General features: G+C 31.5%; 1 protein-coding gene across 1 annotated transcript; it reads left to right on the top strand.

Annotated features, from left to right (window-relative positions):
• The first annotated feature begins 4,728 nt into the window (after window positions 1-4,728).
• On the top strand, window positions 4,729-6,606 carry LOC126893427 (uncharacterized). The gene has a single exon (XM_050663616.1). It carries the CDS (start codon window positions 4,729-4,731, stop codon window positions 6,604-6,606), a length of 1,878 nt encoding a protein of 625 aa, XP_050519573.1.
• Window positions 6,607-19,070: the final 12,464 nt, after the last annotated feature.

The raw sequence follows: 19,070 nt of genomic DNA, 5'->3' as shown, positions 1-19,070 counted from the left end.
TTGATTTGACCTTGAGTGTGTACAAGAAGTGATCAACAATGACCAGAGGGTTGTAAGAACTCATCGCTTATCTCAAGATCTCTTCTTCTTCGTGCCCAGTGATCAACAATGACCAGAGGGTGTAAGAACGTTGTCACCTGCTTTTACCTGTGTGTCACCTGTATACCTGTATGACGCAAACCTATTGTCACCTGTATACCTGTATGACGCAATAATTGCATGAAGAAGTGATCAACAATGACCAGAGGCTTGTAAGAAGTGGTCGTTTATCTTTTCTTCTTCTTTCCCGGGGCCACCCTGTACGCTGAGTGCAAAAGTGGTCGCTTATCGCTAGATCTCTTCTTCTTTTCAGTAAAAAAGTATAGGGTGGTCGCCCGGCCTAGCCTAGCCTAGCCTCATCTGTATTCTTGAAACTCAATTGGTGGTAAAATAAAACAATATAAATAGATGAGATAATAAATTTCATTCTCAATACATGATTTAAGCAAAAATTTTCTTCTATTCAAATAGAACCAAACATGAAGCTAGTCAAACAACATACCACGCTTGATGTGGAAAACAATTTATTAGAACCAGTTAAAACCACATGTGATAAACATGGCATCTTATTTCCGTCCACAGTTAGATGTATAATAGTTGGTCCTTCAAATTGTGGAAAAACGAATGTGATGATAAATTTGCTTGAGCATCCTAATGGATTGAAATTTGAAAATGTGTATATTTATTCAAAATCATTAATGCAACCTAAATACAAGTATTTAGAAAAGTTGTTAGAACCCATTAAAGGAATAGGACACTATACTTATAGTGGAAGTGCTGATATAATGCACCCGTCTGAAGCTAAGTCAAACTCAATTTTTATTTTTGATGATGTGGCATGTGATAACCAAGATGTGATTAGAGAATATTTCAGCATGTCTAGACATTCTCAAGTGGATCCATTTTATTTGAGTCAGAGTTATGCAAAAATTCCAAAACATCTTATAAGAGACAATGCAAATGTTTTAATTATATTTAAGCAAGACGATTTAAATTTAAAACATATATATATAATGATCATGTTGGAACAGATATGACGTTTGATCAATTTAAAGACATGTGTTCAATCTGTTGGAAAACAAATTATGGATTCATCTCAATTTTTAAGGATTGCAACATTGACAATGGACGATACAGAAAAGAATTTGATACATTTATTATGTTATAAAAAACTTAAAAAAATAAAATAAGACTAAGAAAAAATTAGTTGTTTATTGTTTATTTTAGATACATACTACAATACTATTTTTTAAATTTTTTACGAGTACTTTCATCTTCATCGTCATCATCATCATCACTATAAACATCCGTGATTGATAATTTCTTTTTTGGTGGTGCATCTAGTTCCTCTTCATCGAGGATATTGAATTTGTATGAATTCATCAATCGTTCCAAGACGCTCAGTTCTCTTTCATTCTCCACCTTCGTCCTGACATAGCGGACGGGCATCTTATTGAATTTTTTCCGTAATGTTACGGCCCTAGGTGAATAGCTCAGAATGATAAGGATTCGGTCTTCAGACATCCTTATGTCTGTGACACCATAGCTATAAAAAATAATTGTACGTTAATGCTAAGAAAAAAAAAACAAGAATCACATAAAAAAAATATATTAAATAAGTATTATAATAAAATTAAAATAGTTGGTGTCTGACATGGTCGACTAGTGGAAACGGTAATTGTCTCCCCCTCTGGACTGGGTAGTCTGCATCTCTGCACGGCTCAAGATGAAGTATTCTAATTCTTGGTTGTGGAACGTCGTCCCGTGGATGGTAAAAGTGATATTCGCTGATTAGGAGTCGTTTAGCTGCATTTTTGCGCTGCTTCTTCTCAAACTCAACTACACAACTTTGAACTCCCATCTTTCGCTAGTTCTACTTTTGGAATACACATATCAGACTGAATATGCATAGATTTATATAGTAACTGCATTGTACGGGTCAAAAAAAAACACATCAAATTATACATATAGATTAAGAAATAAGTAAATAAAAAAGTACGTACCTAAATATATGCTTAACAAAAACCATTAGGTCCTCTAATGGTAAATTTTTTTCATCCGTTGTAGTGACAACCAATGTAGTTGGAATTCCGGTCATTTTTAAAACTGAACTTTCAAAACCTTGAAGTAAACTGATAATTTCTACCAGTACACGCAGCTATAAATACTAAAATATTGATATCATGGAAGGTTAAATGAAAGATTTTTACGTAAGCGAAAATGTTATTCAACGTGATTTTATTTCAAAGTCACATTATTATTATCTACGATGCAATTTTCAAAGTCAAGTTATTGATTATACTTATTTTTTACTGTTTAATTGACATCAATAAGTAGTTGTTATTCAAAACTGCATTTTACAGATTAAAAAATCAAATCTGATGCAATTTAGCTATTTGTAATTTTCAAAGTCAAATTATTATTAAATAGGATCCAAACATCTTGTTTTTAACGAATGATTGACGTCAATACGTAGTTGTTATGCAAACTGCATTTTTACGGGTCAAAAAGTTCAAGTCTGATGTAAATAAGTTGTTATCAAACTACAGGTCAAAAAAGGTTAACTCTGATGTAAATAAGTTGTTATCAAACTACAGGTCAAAAAAGGTTAACTCTGATGTAAATAAGTTGTTATTATGCAAATTGTATTTTTACAGGTCAAAAAAAGGTCAAGTATGGCGATTCAACGTGACTGCATTTTTAAGGGGATATGTATAATCAGCATAAGTGAACGTGATCATATTTCAAGTTTATAATTGACGTCAAAGAATTTTTATTTTTATTATTATATATACTAGTTCCAATACAGTTTTCTGCAGCATTAGTTTCTTTATACAGTGTAAGTTAAAAGATGCCTCAAAATATTGACAAAATTTCCACTGAGATGGTCAACAAAATTGAAATGGTGAGTAGACTACTTAAAACAAAAGAACAATTTAACCATTATATTTGTTATTTAAAAAAATCTATTTTAACATTAAAGAAAGCTTTAAAATATAAAACTGTTGGTAATTTAAGTACAGTTGAGAAGAATTTGTCAATCTTAAAATCTTATTTGCAAAAATTTAAATATAAAATCGGAAAGATAGTAAAAAGAAACTTAGTGTGGGAAGATGTGGATTCATGTTTTAATAATAGAATAAAAACTGGAATTATTACTAATTTAAAATTTAAAGATCCTAAAGAATTTTTAAATAACGCCTATAGAATTTTTATGAACAGAATTAAAAAGGAATTAATAAATTCTTTGTTAAAAGTAAATGTTGTATTTCACGCTTTATTTATTAAACCTCAACACCTTGAACGATCTATTAAACATTTTACAACAAAAAATAATATAATTGATCATAATACTGATTTATTAGAATGGTACAAAACAAATGTGATTGACAAAATATTGGCTAAATTGGAAGAATTTCAAGAGCGTGATAGCGGTTGGAGTTTACTTGAGATTTGGCAATTGAAAGTAAATATTAATAAATACAACCCGTTAGGTGGTGGCTTGTCAACATTTGTTGATTTACCTGATTTTATTAAAAATACCAAAAGCGTTGTAAACATTAAAAATAAGGATAATTTTTGTTTCTTATGGTCTGTGGTATGTGAATTATATCCGGTATCCAGCAATTGTAGCCGTACATCTTCCTACCCTCATTTTAGCAAGGTTTTGAAATATGATGGGATTAAATTTCCTATTGAATTTAAGGATATTCCAAAATTTGAATCTTTAAATAAGCTGAGAGTGAATGTGTATAGTTTAAATAATAAAGAGGTTCTTCCTGTAGTAATCAGTAGAGCTAATTTTTCAAAAACAGTTAATTTACTTGTCTTAGTTTCATCTGAACTTGAAAATGCTTGTTTGCATTATGCATGCATTAAAAATTTGGGACGCCTTGTAAGTTTACAAACTGGTAATGTTAAAAATAAAAAATGGTTTTGTGAATGTTGTTTTAATCATTTTAAATGTGAGTCAAACTTGAATAAACATCTAGTTTTGTGTAGGGAGATGAATAAATGTAAGGTTGAAGTGATAGATAAAACCATTACTTTTAAAAATTATCATCATAAATTGCCTGTTCCGTTTGTTATATACGCTGATTTAGAAAGCTTACTTGTTAAATATTCAGATAAAAATCCTGGCAGTAAATCTCAAAGGTTGCAAAAACATGAACCATTTAGCATGGCATATTATTTGAAGTGTTCGTATGATGATTCTTTGTCAGACTTTAAAATGTATACAGGTCCTGATTGCGTTGAATGGTTTGTTTCTCAAATTGAAGAAATTGCTCATAGAGTAGGGTTTATATATTCAAATCCATTGCCCATGAAACCTTTAAGTCAAAGAGACTATTCTAATTATGTTAATTCAGAACAATGTCACATTTGTTGTAATTCATTTAAAGATTCTTCAGACATTAAAGTTAGGGACCATTGCCATTTTACAGGACAGTATCGAGGGGCAAGTCATAGTATCTGCAATCTGCAATATAAAAACCAACGGTTAATTCCTGTTGTGATGCATAATTTGTCTGGATACGATTCTCATTTTATTATTAAGGCTCTTGCTACTAAAATTCCTGGAAAATAGATTTGCTTCCTACTAACAAAGAAAAGTATATTTCTTTTACAAAATATATCAGTATTAATAATTCATATTTTAAGTTCCGTTTTATTGACTCGTTCAGATTTATGCCTAGCAGTTTGGATAAACTGTCGTCTTACCTAGAAAATGATCAAAAAGTGATTACCAAAAAGTACAATACAGATATAGATAAATTCAAGTTGGTAACGCGAAAAGGGGTGTTTCCATATGATTATCTTAACTCTTGGAAACGATTAAAAGAGGATAAATTACCTACTATTGACAAGTTTTTTAATAAAATTAACAACTCTCATATATCTTCAGAAGATTACAATCATGCTTGTAATGTATGGAACACATTTAATATAAAAAATGTACAAGAGTACGCGGAGCTTTATTTAAAAACTGATGTACTTCTTCTTGCTGATGTGTTTGAAAATTTCCGATCAGCTTGTTTTAAAACTTATGAGCTGGACAGTCTTCATTATTATACTGCACCAGGTTTAGTGTTTGATAGTATGCTCAAAATAACAAAAGTGCAATTGACTACACTTGCTGACATAGATATGATATTGTTTATTGAACGAGGAATTAGAGGAGGTGTCTCACAGTGTTCAAACAGATATGGAAAAGCTAATAACAAGTATATGGGCTCAGATTTCAATCCTGATGAACCTACCAGCTATGTCATGTATTTCGATGTTAACAATCTTTACGGTGCAGCAATGAGTGCATCTTTACCTACAGGAAAATTTGAGTGGGTTAACGATATTTATAGTGAAACTGAAATTTTTAACACAAGTGATAATTCTGAATATGGATATATTTTTGAAGTAGATCTTCACTATCCCAAAGAATTATTTGATGTTCATAAGGATTTACCCCTCTGTCCAGAACACTTAGTTCCACCAAGTTCTTCCTCAAATACTACTAAATTATTAACAACACTGTACGATAAAAAAAATTACATAATTCATTACAAAACTTTACAGCAAGCTTTAAATTTGGGGCTTAAATTAGGAAAAATTCATAGGTGTTTAAAATTTGAACAATCAAAGTGGTTAAAAGTATATATTGATTTAAATACAGAATTACGAAAACAAAGTAAAAACGAATTTGAAAAAATTTTTTTTAAGTTAATGAATAATGCTGTCTTCGGAAAATGTATTGAGAATGCTAGGAAATACAAGGACATTAAGTTAGTAACTAGATGGTCGGGAAGATTTGGAGCAAATTATTATATTTCTCAACCAAATTTTAATAGCTGTACAATTTTTGGTAGAGACATGGTTCTAATTGAAATGAATCGAATGAAAATTAAGCTCAATAAACCTATATACGTTGGTTTGTCAGTCCTCGACATTTCAAAAACATATCTTTATGAATTTCATTACAAGTACATAAATAAAAAATTTGGAAATACTGCTAAACTATTATATACAGATACAGACAGTTTAATTTATCATTTTTTTGTTGATGATATTTACAAACACATAAAACAAGATATTCATATGTTTGACACCTCAGACTATCCAAAAAATAATGAATATAATATTCCTTTAAAAAATAAAAAAGTGCTAGGTATAATGAAGGATGAGAATAATGGTAGGGTAATGACTGAATTTATTGGTCTCAGATCAAAAATGTACTCATTTAAATTGTATTACAAGGAAGAGGAACGAGCCAAAAGTATTGAAGAGGCTAAGAGGAATCAAAGTTTTAGTCAATATATTGTCAATAACATTGGAGTTGTAAAAAAAGCTAAAGGGATAACATCTTCTGCACTTAAACATATTACGTTTGATGACTATTATGACTGTTTATTTAACAAAACAATAGTTGAAGTAAAACAAAATGTTATTCAGTCTAAAAACCATTCGGTATTTACGTTAAATCAAACAAAAATTGCACTCAGCCCCTTCGATGACAAAAGAATTATCAATTATGTGTATACTGATACCTTACCGTGGGGATTCCATGGTTAAATTTTTCTTTTTATTATAAGTAAGCTACTCCTTGAAAAAGAAAAAAACTTAAGGTAGTATTAAAAAACACAATACCTTTTGTATCATTAACAAGTTTCAATATTACAGAGTTTGCCGATAAAACAACGCTGGGAAAATGTTTTTACCGATCCAACAAGATTTACCACATTAAAAAGACCAAACAGACGAATAACACCTATTCATCTACCCATCGTAGAATATGAAGATAAATATTACGGTTCAAGGTTTTGCGGAAAATGTAAAAAATTTTTTTGTTTTTGTAGAGATTCTCTACAAAAACATGATCTCGACTTGTATTGTTATGAATCAATGCCAAGTTCTTTATAAGAAAATTTCCTTTTAGTACCACATACCAAAAAGATTGACATATAAAAATATGAAAAAAGATGTTGTTACCAATTCAATGTCATGGTGTGACAACATCTACCAAAGCCAACCCCCGACCGCTGAGGATCATGAAAACATGGAAAAGCATTTTGACAGGGCCTTACTCGAAGATGGAACAACAAGGGTCTATTGGAGATTTGTGAAGACAACAATAACCCACGATCGTATAATACACAATTATTATCAAATACGCAAAAGAAAACATAGCGATTAATAAATATTTTAATAAAAAACAACAAGCGCGTTTTAATAAATGATTCTTTTTAGACTGATATTCCTAGCAAAGATGAGTTGATACGTATTAGAGATGACGTTTTGTATCACATATATCTTCAAGAGCTTGCGTTGTTTACACGACCACCTTATTACGAGCATGACATATGGTATTATAATTATTTATCGGATCACTCTAAGGTTGCTACAGCATTGACAAAGGAATACTGGACTGCAGTTAAACACAACACATGGTACAACATTCAAGTTTTTGAATACAATAAATAATAATATAAATAATTGTGTTTTATTTTACCTTTTATTTGTCCAATAATATATTATGTACAGGTTAATAAATAAAAAAAAACATTTAATTTTTTAAATATTTATTATTAACATTTTTTACAATACTTGTACCAGTAATGAATATTATATACATTGTCCAAGGCACAGCTTAGGTTATCATTGATATGTTGCAAACACTGATGAGATTTGAAAATATTTTTTAACGTTGCATCAGGAAGTAGATCAGGTTCTTCATCCATACAATCAATTCGGTTTTCCATAAATCCTTCCAGAAATTTTTTGGTTTCAGAGTTTTTTACTAATATTGTATCATCTAATATATGATCATGTAAAAATTTTGAAATTTCTTCATATTGTATGTGACAATCATAAGAATACCATGATTGCCAGCTTAGACCATGATGTTTAGCACATTGTTGTTCTGTATACTTGGTATATAATTTATTTAACATTTCTTCTTTAATTGGAAGCACAATCATTCTATGAACATGGTGTTCAGTAAAAGTATTTAAAATGGCAATTTCTCTACAGAGAAAAATATTTTCTGTAGGAAAGGAAAAACCTTGAACGTCTACAATAAACATGTTGAGATTTTTTTTAACTTCTAATCACCAGCACCCATTGCTACTTCTTTTAAGTAAGTACCCCCCACCACCCCTACAGTACATCTCTTTTATTTATCCAAGAGTTGTGAGAATCGTCAAAACCTAACCACTTGACAAAAACTTTGTTTCCTTTTTTCTTCAATATTTTTTCTACTAAATAACTATCTTTGTGTTTAACTTTCTGTAATTGCTCTTTATAAAATCCTCCTAGAATTTCTTCACCTCTATAATCTTTTAACAAGTATGTAATAGGGTTCCCAAGTTTTATTTTATAAACAATGAAAATTTCATTAGACCAATTTGGATTGTATTTTTTGTCAAAAACTCCTCGATATTTTGAAATGCGTACATGATCACCGATATGAAATTTTTGACTTTCCAAATCAACCATTTTAATGTGATTGTATACAGTATTCAACAATAATTTTTCATGTTTCTTTTTAACATCAGCCGGTTTCATGCCTATTGTTGTGTGTACTTTGTTGTTGTATTCATTAACAACTTGATGTAAATTATTAATCCATTTGTAGTTACCATTGAAACTAAACTGTTTCCAAATCTTTGATTTAATCGTGCGAATAACTCGCTCAGCAATCGCAGCCTTTTTCTCACTGTATACATTGTAATGATTAATGTTATATTTTTTCAACAATGTTTTCATATATGGATTAAAAAATTCCGTTCCCATATCTGTTTGAAGATTATTTGGTGTTTGTTGTTTAAACACATGCTCCATACATTTAGCTACTTCGACACCTGATTTATTTTTCAGAGGTAAAGCCCATAAAAATTTTGAGAAACAATTTATTACAACCAAGATATATTTGAAATCTCTGTTTGTATTTGAATACTTTTGCATATCAATCAAGTCAGCTTGGAATAAATCATTAAGAGATTTTATAATAATTCTTCGTCTTTTAAAGTTAATTCTTGCAGGTTTGTGTAACTCATTAACAATATCTCTTTTAACAGACATGATATTTATCCTATAATGTTTGCCTCTTTTAGTTCTTCAATAATTGAGATTATTTCGTTTGTATGTCCTGTATGCCCAGCTAACTGTGATGATAGTAATAACCTCAATCTAGCTACAAGCTCGTTTGGATCATCCCAGTGGACGTAATCTATTTTATTGTTGTTTACTTCCATAAGCAGTCCTTTACCTTCTGTTATTGGTGCAATTATTTTTTTATATTTTTTTAATTTACTACCATCTATCTGTTTACTTGATAAATAATGCCTTCTGTGAGTATTCGTAGCTACAACTATTTTTGTATAGTTATTTACGTCTTGATCTGTAAAATTAGCTGGGTGTTTCTTAAACAAAAGCTCATATAATCCAGACGTACCTTTATATCTTTTGTTTTTTAAAAGAACATCAACACCATCTATATTTATTTCAGAATTCCCAATCAGAAGCTTTTCATATCTTTTATCAAATCTAACTCCATATTTATGATCAAATTCTTTATTTAAAAAATCAGCTTGCATCTCTGTAATATATTTCCTAGGTAATGGATCATACTGATCCAAAAAAAGTGTACGTTTCTGGTTAGTTTCAAACCCAGTTTCAGAGGTTTTATCATTTTTAATCTGTTCTTTTATATCATCCACTTCAATGTTTTCTAATATGGAGTTTTTGATATCACTTGTTTCATCAATTTCATCATCATCATCATCATCATCAACATCATCATCTACTTCGTTGTCTTCTTCTGTTTCATCAATTTCATCATCCACTTTAATGTTGTCTTCTGTTTCCATAATTTCATCATCTACTTCAATGTTGTCTTCTTTGATGTCATCATCATCATCATTTTTAATGTACCTTAAAGGTTCATATTTGGTTGTTTCATTTTCAGAACCTGAATTCTTATTCAACTTGGTCTCAATATTTTTTAAGTGTTTTGTAATTGGATTAAATAAATCTTCTTGGATTATTTGTCCTTCCTTTAGTTTTAATTCAATTTACTTTGAATGTTTTTTCGTTTAGTTATAAGTTGTCTCTTTATATCCTTATTCATTGTAGGGCTCGCAACCTCTGAACAGCTTTGAATCAGGTCTCGATCAGGTCTCGAACAGGTCTTGATCAGCTTTGATCAGGTCTCGAACAGGTCTTGATCAGGTCTTGATCAGGTCTCGAACAGGTCTCGATCAGGTCTTGAACAGGTCTCGAACAGGTCTTGATCAGGTCTTGATCAGGTCTCGAACAGGTCTTGATCAGCTTTGATCAGGTCTCGAACAGGTCTTGATCAGCTTTGATCAGGTCTCGAACAGGTCTTGATCAGCTTTGATCAGATCTCGAACAGGTCTTGATCAGCTTTGATCAGGTCTCGAACAGGTCTTGATCAGCTTTGATCAGGTCTCGAACAGGTCTGAACAGGTTTCAAACTTATCTAAGTATATTTGTTCGTCAGCAAAAAAAAAACAATATTTTTTTAAACTTTTTATTTAAAAAACTACATATTTATTTCACAATAGATAAAATACAGTTAAAACATTTGAACTACATTAGTTAGCGGATTATAATTAACAATACGGTCATGTATAATTATACAATAAGCTGCTGTATTAACTGGTATATTCTTATTGGTTTCAATTTCTATTCTCATATCGACACTTCCCGACTTAACTGATTCATTTTGTCTGCTGCAGTCAATAACAAATATGGGGGCAAAAGAACCAAATTGCTCCAAACTAAGACATGGATCTCCAACTTTATAATAGTACGACGGTTGAAATTGTGCATACATTTCATATGCAATGGCATACTGTTTCTTATCAAAGTTCAAGTTCAAATTGTCATACGGGTACATTTCAGAATTTAGAAATAGTTTTAAGTTTGTAATATTACAATGATCGAAATGGCTCGCATCTTCTTTTATGGCGTTCTTTTTAGCAGTCTGTAAAGCAAACAAAACAAATCGTGGTCTCTCTAGTAGACTAGTAGTTTTTACGTTCCAGTTAAATTTCATTGTTTGTGGCAGTAGCGGAATTTCATGATATTCCCAACTTCTGTATGCAAGTTCTAAATTAGATCCATTTTCAATAAATTTGTATAAACGTAACTTTTCCGAATCTGACACTTGAACATGCGGCATTTTCCATATAAATTTAAATATTTCAATTTTTGGTTTTGCATTTTCCATTGTAGACGTCACTGCATTTAAATCTGTTGAACTTCTTATCAATACAAGTTCCTGGCGGATGTTAACCAGGATTCGAGTAAAATCTTCTGGAAAACCAAGTAACAGTTTGAGTGGAATACATGCACTAAAATTTCCTTTTGCATCAGTCGTTATTGATGATGGTTTTTCATAGTTCCAGCCTATACTTTTGTATCGGTTAGATTCACTTTGCGTAAACGAAACATAGTTTTTTATTGTCGTTGTTATACCTAAATTTCTCACTCTATCTATTACACAGCCTCCAATTTCATATCGTATCTCATCAAATAAATACATCAAACCATTATTAACAAAACGCAAAGTAGTGCTTTCTTTCCCATCATCCGTTAGACGCCCTTCAATATACAGATAACTCTCAGAAGGTAAGGTGTATATATCTTGAGTCTGAATAGGTATCCTTATTTCATCACAATGGTTAAAAGTTGCGTTGGCATAGGGTAAATGACTATGCATTTCTCGACTCACAACTGAATTGTCAACCAATACATGACCTCCAATATTCAAAATGTTAAAACTCATATTCGCTCTTTTTACAAGTACACCTCAAGAAAATCCTAAGTATTCTAGTATTTATAAAAAATCTAATTCTGCACCAAGTATTTCTTATGCTTTTCTTTTTTCCTGACGTTGTTGTTGTTTTTTATTCTAAATCCAAGTGAGGTTAAAAATACTTTGTTTTCAGTTGTCAACTGTTTGAGCGTCTGCTTATCACTAATATTATTGTCAAAACTTTTAGTATTATATACACTGTTCACACCTGGATTAGAGTTGTAAATTACAACCATTATTATATTTTTTTTAAATGTAGTCTTAACGTAATATCTTCTCGTGTGAAATTAACAAGATTACCATCCTGGTCAACTATTTTAATGAAAATTTCATCAATATATCTATTTGTGACAGATAGATAAATTACTTTTTTTGGAATTTCAACAATTTTGTATCCCGGTAAAACATTTGGATAAAACATGTGAATGATATGACCTTGATTTTCATTGACGTATGAATTAGTGATTAGATTACATTCCACACAAATAGAATTAACCTTTGTGATATGCACAGGATTCTCGGCTACGTGAGTCTTTGAAGGTGAAAGCCGTTTTGATGTAAATCCCAATAAGGAGGTAATTGTATGTGGTTTTTCAAAATGAATTACTTTGTTGCTTTTTATTTCACATTTGAGTGTATTGTTATTAATTCTCATTTCCAGACTTGTAGGTTGTTCACTATGATGATGTTTTTTAGCCACACTTTTTACTACGTTTCCTTGCAGTGGTTTCTGTATTATATTTTTATCAATTTCTGTATCATCTTTACCTGGTGTTTGATCTAATTTTAATTCTAATTCAGTTATTTTTTCAGTTAAATATTTTGAAAGATCATCAACTTCATAAGCACCATTTGGAATCGTTATATCGTGACCATTTATATAAAACTTGTTGTTTGTTTGGTCTATATTTGGAATTGTATTGTATGTCATAAAATCAATTAAACCCAGTACATACTGTTCACTTTCGTTTAAAATAATTGGTGGATAAATTTTTGTTGATAACACCGATTCTCTTCCAGATAACACAAAAGTGAACGACATGTTCAAACGAGGATCATACAGTAAATAAAAATTATTCTTTTAAAACAGGTATTTATTTAAAAAATCTAAACACAATTGTCCACAATTTACAGTGTTATAAGATTGATAAATTTTATGATTATATACAATGTGACAATAGCCATTTGAATTAAAGTATGATATAGCTTCCATAGGCGGTCTCAAGTTTCCAAAACTATCAAAATACACAACTTTAGATTTGTTCTTCTTGTACGCTGTCCAATGAGTTCCAGGACCGTCTTTATTATCTAAATTAATAATTCCACTCTCATGTTGCCAAATTTTTTTCGGAAACGCGTTTCTCATAAATACACCTCTGAAATATGGAATTTTCATTAATTTTGCGTATTTTTGTAACTCTACATTTGTCAAAGCATGTTTTGGAATATTTATTTGATCAGCCTTCTTCATAAAAAAATACCCATTCCACTTTTATATGGTTTCAAGTATAAACCTTTTCCAATTGCTAATGCTTCCATTTTACGATTATGACGTTGTTTTTCAACTAAATCTTCTTTAGCTGCTTTTGCATCGTTTATCGTCTTCACGATGGCGGAGGTGCCACCGGCAATAGTGCCCAAAGCGCTTAATCCTGCAAATATGGGTATTAAAGGTAATATACCTCCAGTTTTCGGAACCTGAATTACTCGACCACGTGGTTTTTTTATGTTCTTGTAAGATTTCACAATTCGCAATGCTTGTTGAATAGCTTCCCTTAACGTTCTTGGTTTGCTTTCCAATAGTTTCTTTCTAATGTCTCGAATTACTTTAACTAAACTGAAATACTTTTGTTTTGGAATTTTAGAACCTTTTTTCTTAGAGACCTTCCTTTTAGAGGTCTTTCTTGTCTTTTTCTTACTACCAGTCATGTTAACAGTTACTAATGAATTAACCGTATTGTGCATTTGATCGGACTTTATATATGATCTTCATTGTCGTCGTCGTCGATATTACAACCAGAGACCATTTTTTATGTTTGTTAGTAAATAAAACTAATATAAAGTGTACAAGTTTTTATTTATAATATTACAAATCATATACAAAATTATTATTATTTTTTAATATCTATACATTATATCTTAATTTTTTAATTGCTTGATCATCCATGGTATCGTCATCGTCACGTTTTCTTTTTTGTGTATTGTTCGATATTTCGTTTACGTCAGTTTTTGGTTTTTTAGTACCACTAACAATATGTTCATCACCGATTTTTCGTTTTTCTATTTTTCTTGTGTCTCCTCTATTTATAGAGTCTACAGCGAACTCATTTGAAATGTCTACATCCATATCATCTTCAATTTGCTTCTTTGCTCTTTTGTGATTTAAAAGCTTTCGTTGTATTTTTTGTTTATTTCTCTGCTGGAGATTTTGTTTTCGTTTTCTTGATTTGGAAATAATTAATCCTTGGAGTAATAAAGTACAGTGGTTTATACTTTCAGTTAGTTTTTCTAACATATTTTTAGCTTTGTTCAATTCTTTATTACAACTTTTTGTTACAGCTTTATAATTAGCAGAACTTAGACCCATACCTAATTTCACTTTTGCTTTCATTGCACCAGCTACACCAAGTGCAGCCAACTTTTCAGAAAATGCTGTATTTTTTGATCGAAACTGTTCAAGAGCTTTTTCAGCTAGAATCTTATCAGCTTCATGGCGTTTTGATAACTCTTTGTCTTGAGAGTATGCAATATCATGTTCACGACACGCTTCGTCTAACCCATTTATTCCCCTATCTCCTCTTGCTAATCGTTTATGCAATTTGGTTCCTGGTCCACAAAACCTGTATCCACCAGGGATGTGCATTTCAAAAGGTAATTTATTAATGGCAGCGTTTAACATCTTCATCAACGACTTACAAATTAGTAAATAAAGAGTCTAAGATAAATGTTTATATATATATATATTTTTTTTTTCTCTTCTTTAAACAAATAACCTCACATTTCCCCAAACATACTACTTGGTATATTCTTAGCACCAGATTTAGATTTCAAATATTTTATGTACTCACAATTTATACAATTTAAATTAGGTATGTCAGTCTCTCCTCCACACTTTGGACATTTATACTTCACAGGTACAGGCATATTTATTTTTATCACTCAAAATTTCTTTGTTATCGTTGTTGTTGTCGTTGACTTTAACAAAAATAGGATACGCTCTTTTTACAAAAGCACAATCAGGACTAAATTTTTTGTGATCTTCAATTACATTGTCATTTGATTCCCATTTGTAAATCTCTACACCACACTTGAAACACTTAACTATATCTTCTACTTGAAGAAAGTAAAATCCACAAGCAGCTAACTCTATTTCTGATTTCTTCCCCTTCCAATTGTTAAAAGTTGAAAGTCTTGAATAGAAATCTTCCGGGTTAAGCGTGTACACCTCAAGACACATCTCGATTACTGATTGATGAAATTTATTATCTCATCTATTTATATTGTTTTATTTTACCACCAATTGAGTTTCAAGAATACAGATGAGGCTAGGCTAGGCTAGGCCGGGCGACCACCCTATACTTTTTTACTGAAAAGAAGAAGAGATCTTGCGATAAGCGACCACTTTTGCACTCAGCGTACAGGGTGGTCCCGGGAAAGAAGAAGAAAAGATAAACGACCACTTCTTACAAGCCTCTGGTCATTGTTGATCACTTCTTCATGCAATTATTGCGTCATACAGGTATACAGGTGACAATAGGTTTGCGTCATACAGGTATACAGGTGACACACAGGTAAAAGCAGGTGACAACGTTCTTACACCCTCTGGTCATTGTTGATCACTTCTTGTACTTCTTGTACACCACTCAAGGTCAAATCAACCCTCTGGTCATTGTTGATCACTTCTTCGGGCACGAAGAAGAAGAGATCTTGAGATAAGCGATGAGTTCTTACAACCCTCTGGTCATTGTTGATCACTTCTTGTACTTCTTGTACACCACTCAAGGTCAAATCAACCCTCTGGTCATTGTTGATCACTTCTTCGGGCACGAAGAAGAAGAGATCTTGAGATAAGCGATGAGTTCTTACAACCCTCTGGTCATTGTTGATCACTTCTTGTACTTCTTGTACACACTCAAGGTCACCCAAGGTCATATCATCACATCTATACGTTCCAATTCCGAGACCCTGATGGACAGGTTACCAAAGTGTCCCAGTACCCCGCCTATCTATTACTGCCATTCAAATGAAGAGAAGAAGAAGAAGAACGAAAAAGTCATGAAACGATCACGAAATTGCGCAGTAAACAAAATAACCCATGGAACGTATTATTTTGCTATCTGCGCATAGTTTCGTGATCGATTCATGGAGGTTTTCGTTGTGTTGGAACTTGGAACAAACCAAATGTACCCAAATGTCTTTTAAGGCTGTATGACACTATACATTTTCTTGTATCATTTCTATCCATTTTGATGGAATTCAAACAAATTACAAAAAAAAAACAATTCAAACAAATTACAATTCATACAAATTACAAATTGTAAAAAGCAGTAAGTACACAAAAATAATATACAAACAGAGGTAACTTTTAATTTAAATAATTTAATAATTCATATAAACTTCTTCTTTTTCTCAACGGTCTCTTGCGTAAGCAGTCATCCAGTTGCACGAACTTATATATTAAATATTAAAATTATAATGAATAAAATAAAAAAATATAATTAATTTTACTATTAATTCTGTGTATTCTTTCAGTAATCCGGTTACAATAAGATTTCAGTTCATAATTTGTGTCTTTCTAGATAAATATCTATTTTTCTCGTTTTGTATATTTCCCATACACAAATTTTATCAGAAAAGTATGTTTCAAACCACAAGATAGCGCTACCGTCGAAACTCACAGCCAGATATTCGAACAGTGTTGCCAGACTGTGCAAAATACATAGAAAAAGAGGACTGATTTCGATCTTCATTTTTTTTCTTCTGGGGACGGATAGAGAATAACTTTTGATCCATTGAGGAGGGCGAACTCTCTTACGCTATCACCGGAGACTAAAATGGAGAATGCGATATTAGATAAAATCCTGAAGAAACTTGAAAGATTTGACGTACACAATAAACTAGTGGAAGGAAAGCTGGATAGTATACAGTCGGACCTAAGGAACATATCCACAATTAATGAACAGTTAAAAATGGAAAATAAGGTAATGAAAGAAACAATTAAGGTCCAAACAGAAAGAATAGAAATGCTAGAAAGAAACATAAGAAGGAAGAATGTAATAGTACACGGAATAGAGGAAGCACAAGGAGAAGATTATGCAGAACTTAAAAGCAAAATACAAAAATTAATGCAAACACTAAGAATTGAGATAGACCCTGAACAAGAAATAACGGATACAAAAAGAATAGGAAAGCAAGATGGCCAAAGAATAAAAACAGACCTATTGATTGAAATGAGGAGAGAAACTAAGAGAACAGATGTACTGAAAGGATCCAAGCATCCTAAAGGAACAAAAATATGTATGTGAAGACTTTCCAAAACAAGTAATCGCCGAAAGAAAACAACTCACAGAGCGTATGAAAAAAGCAAGAGAGGAAGGATACCTGGCACATTTAAGATACAATACATTATGGATAAACGGAGAAAGGTATTCTTTCCAACTTCAAAGCGAAGACACAAACGAACCGGCAAGAGAAATATGTCCACTGGGAGAAACAATTGGAGAAGACAGTAGAGCACAGGAAAACAAAAATAATGCTAGGAAATTCAGTCAAAGATCTCCCATGGGAAGCCCAAGCACAGAAGATAATATAGCAAAAATAACAAAGCTAAACAATACTCCAAAAAACTAGGAAATAATTCAGTAAATGATAAAAATCAAGAACGAAAATTTGCTATGAATAAGGAAACGGTTGTAAAGACTATAATAAGAAACAAAAAAAAAATAGAAGTAAAAGAAAAACTATCAGGATAAGAATAGGAACATGGAACATTAAGACTTTATTAAGAGCAGGGAAAATGGAAGAGCTCGCGAATGAGGTGGAAAAGTACAAGATCGAAATCTTAGCGTTACAAGAAATTCGATGGAAAGATCAAGGATCAATAGTAAAAAATAAATACACAATGTTTTATTCCGGAGATACCAAACAAGGACATAATGGTACAGCCTTCCTAATTAGCAGTAAATTAAGGGACAAGGTGATAGATTTCAAAGCAATATGCGGAAGATTATCTTATGTCAGAATAAAGAACAAGCAATGTAATTTAACATTCGTTAATGCATATGCTCCCACTGAGAATGCGAAAGAAGAAGACAAAAACGATTTTTACGAGAAACTCGAAGAGATATATGAAAATATACCCAAGAATGACATTAATTTTACTAGGTGGTTTCAACGCAGTGATAGGAAAGGAAGATATAAACAAGGACGTCGCTGGTAAGGAAACTCTCCACACAATTATGAATACTAATGGGAGAATGCTTTGTAACCTAGCATACAACAGACACATTTATAATGAGCACACACTTCAAACACAAAAAAGAACATAAGGTAACGTGGCTAATACCAGGATCAACTGAGGGTAATCAAATCGATCATATTTTGATTTCAAAAAAGTGGAGGAGAACAATTCAAGATGTCAGATCGTACCGTGGTGCAAATACAGATTCTGACCACTTCCTAGTAATAGGAAATATGGAAATGAAAATAATTAAAGACACAAAGAAATACACGAAAAGAAAAAATTGGAACGTAAGGAAACTAGATTCGGATACTGTTCAGAAAGATTATTCTAAAGAGTTTGAAGCAAATTTAAAAGTTACGAACCCTAATAACATAGAAGAAACGTGGAAAGAAATAAAAGGTCACATTTCGATAGCAGCAGAAAAGGTAATAGGATACAAAGAAATAAAAAGGCAAAAAGAATGGTAGTATGACGAAGACTGCGAAACAGCAACCAGGGAAAAAATCTAGCTCGAAAGAAATGACTGAAGACAGGTAGAGAAGAAGATTTGGAAGAGTATAGGAGAAAAAAGAAAGACTTAGACAAATGCTGTACAACCAAAAAAAAAGATATGGATTGATGAAGTTATAGAAGAGCTGGAAGTAAATAGCAAGAATAATGTAAAGCTTTACAAATATATAAAATCACAAAATAAGAAGAAACCAACAGTTAAGATTGATGCCAAAGTATGGG

The sequence above is a fragment of the Diabrotica virgifera genome, chromosome 1 (genome assembly GCF_917563875.1).
Source record: "Diabrotica virgifera virgifera chromosome 1, PGI_DIABVI_V3a".
Classification (NCBI taxonomy): domain Eukaryota; kingdom Metazoa; phylum Arthropoda; class Insecta; order Coleoptera; family Chrysomelidae; genus Diabrotica; species Diabrotica virgifera.
This window is presented reverse-complemented; position numbering and strand designations above follow the sequence as displayed.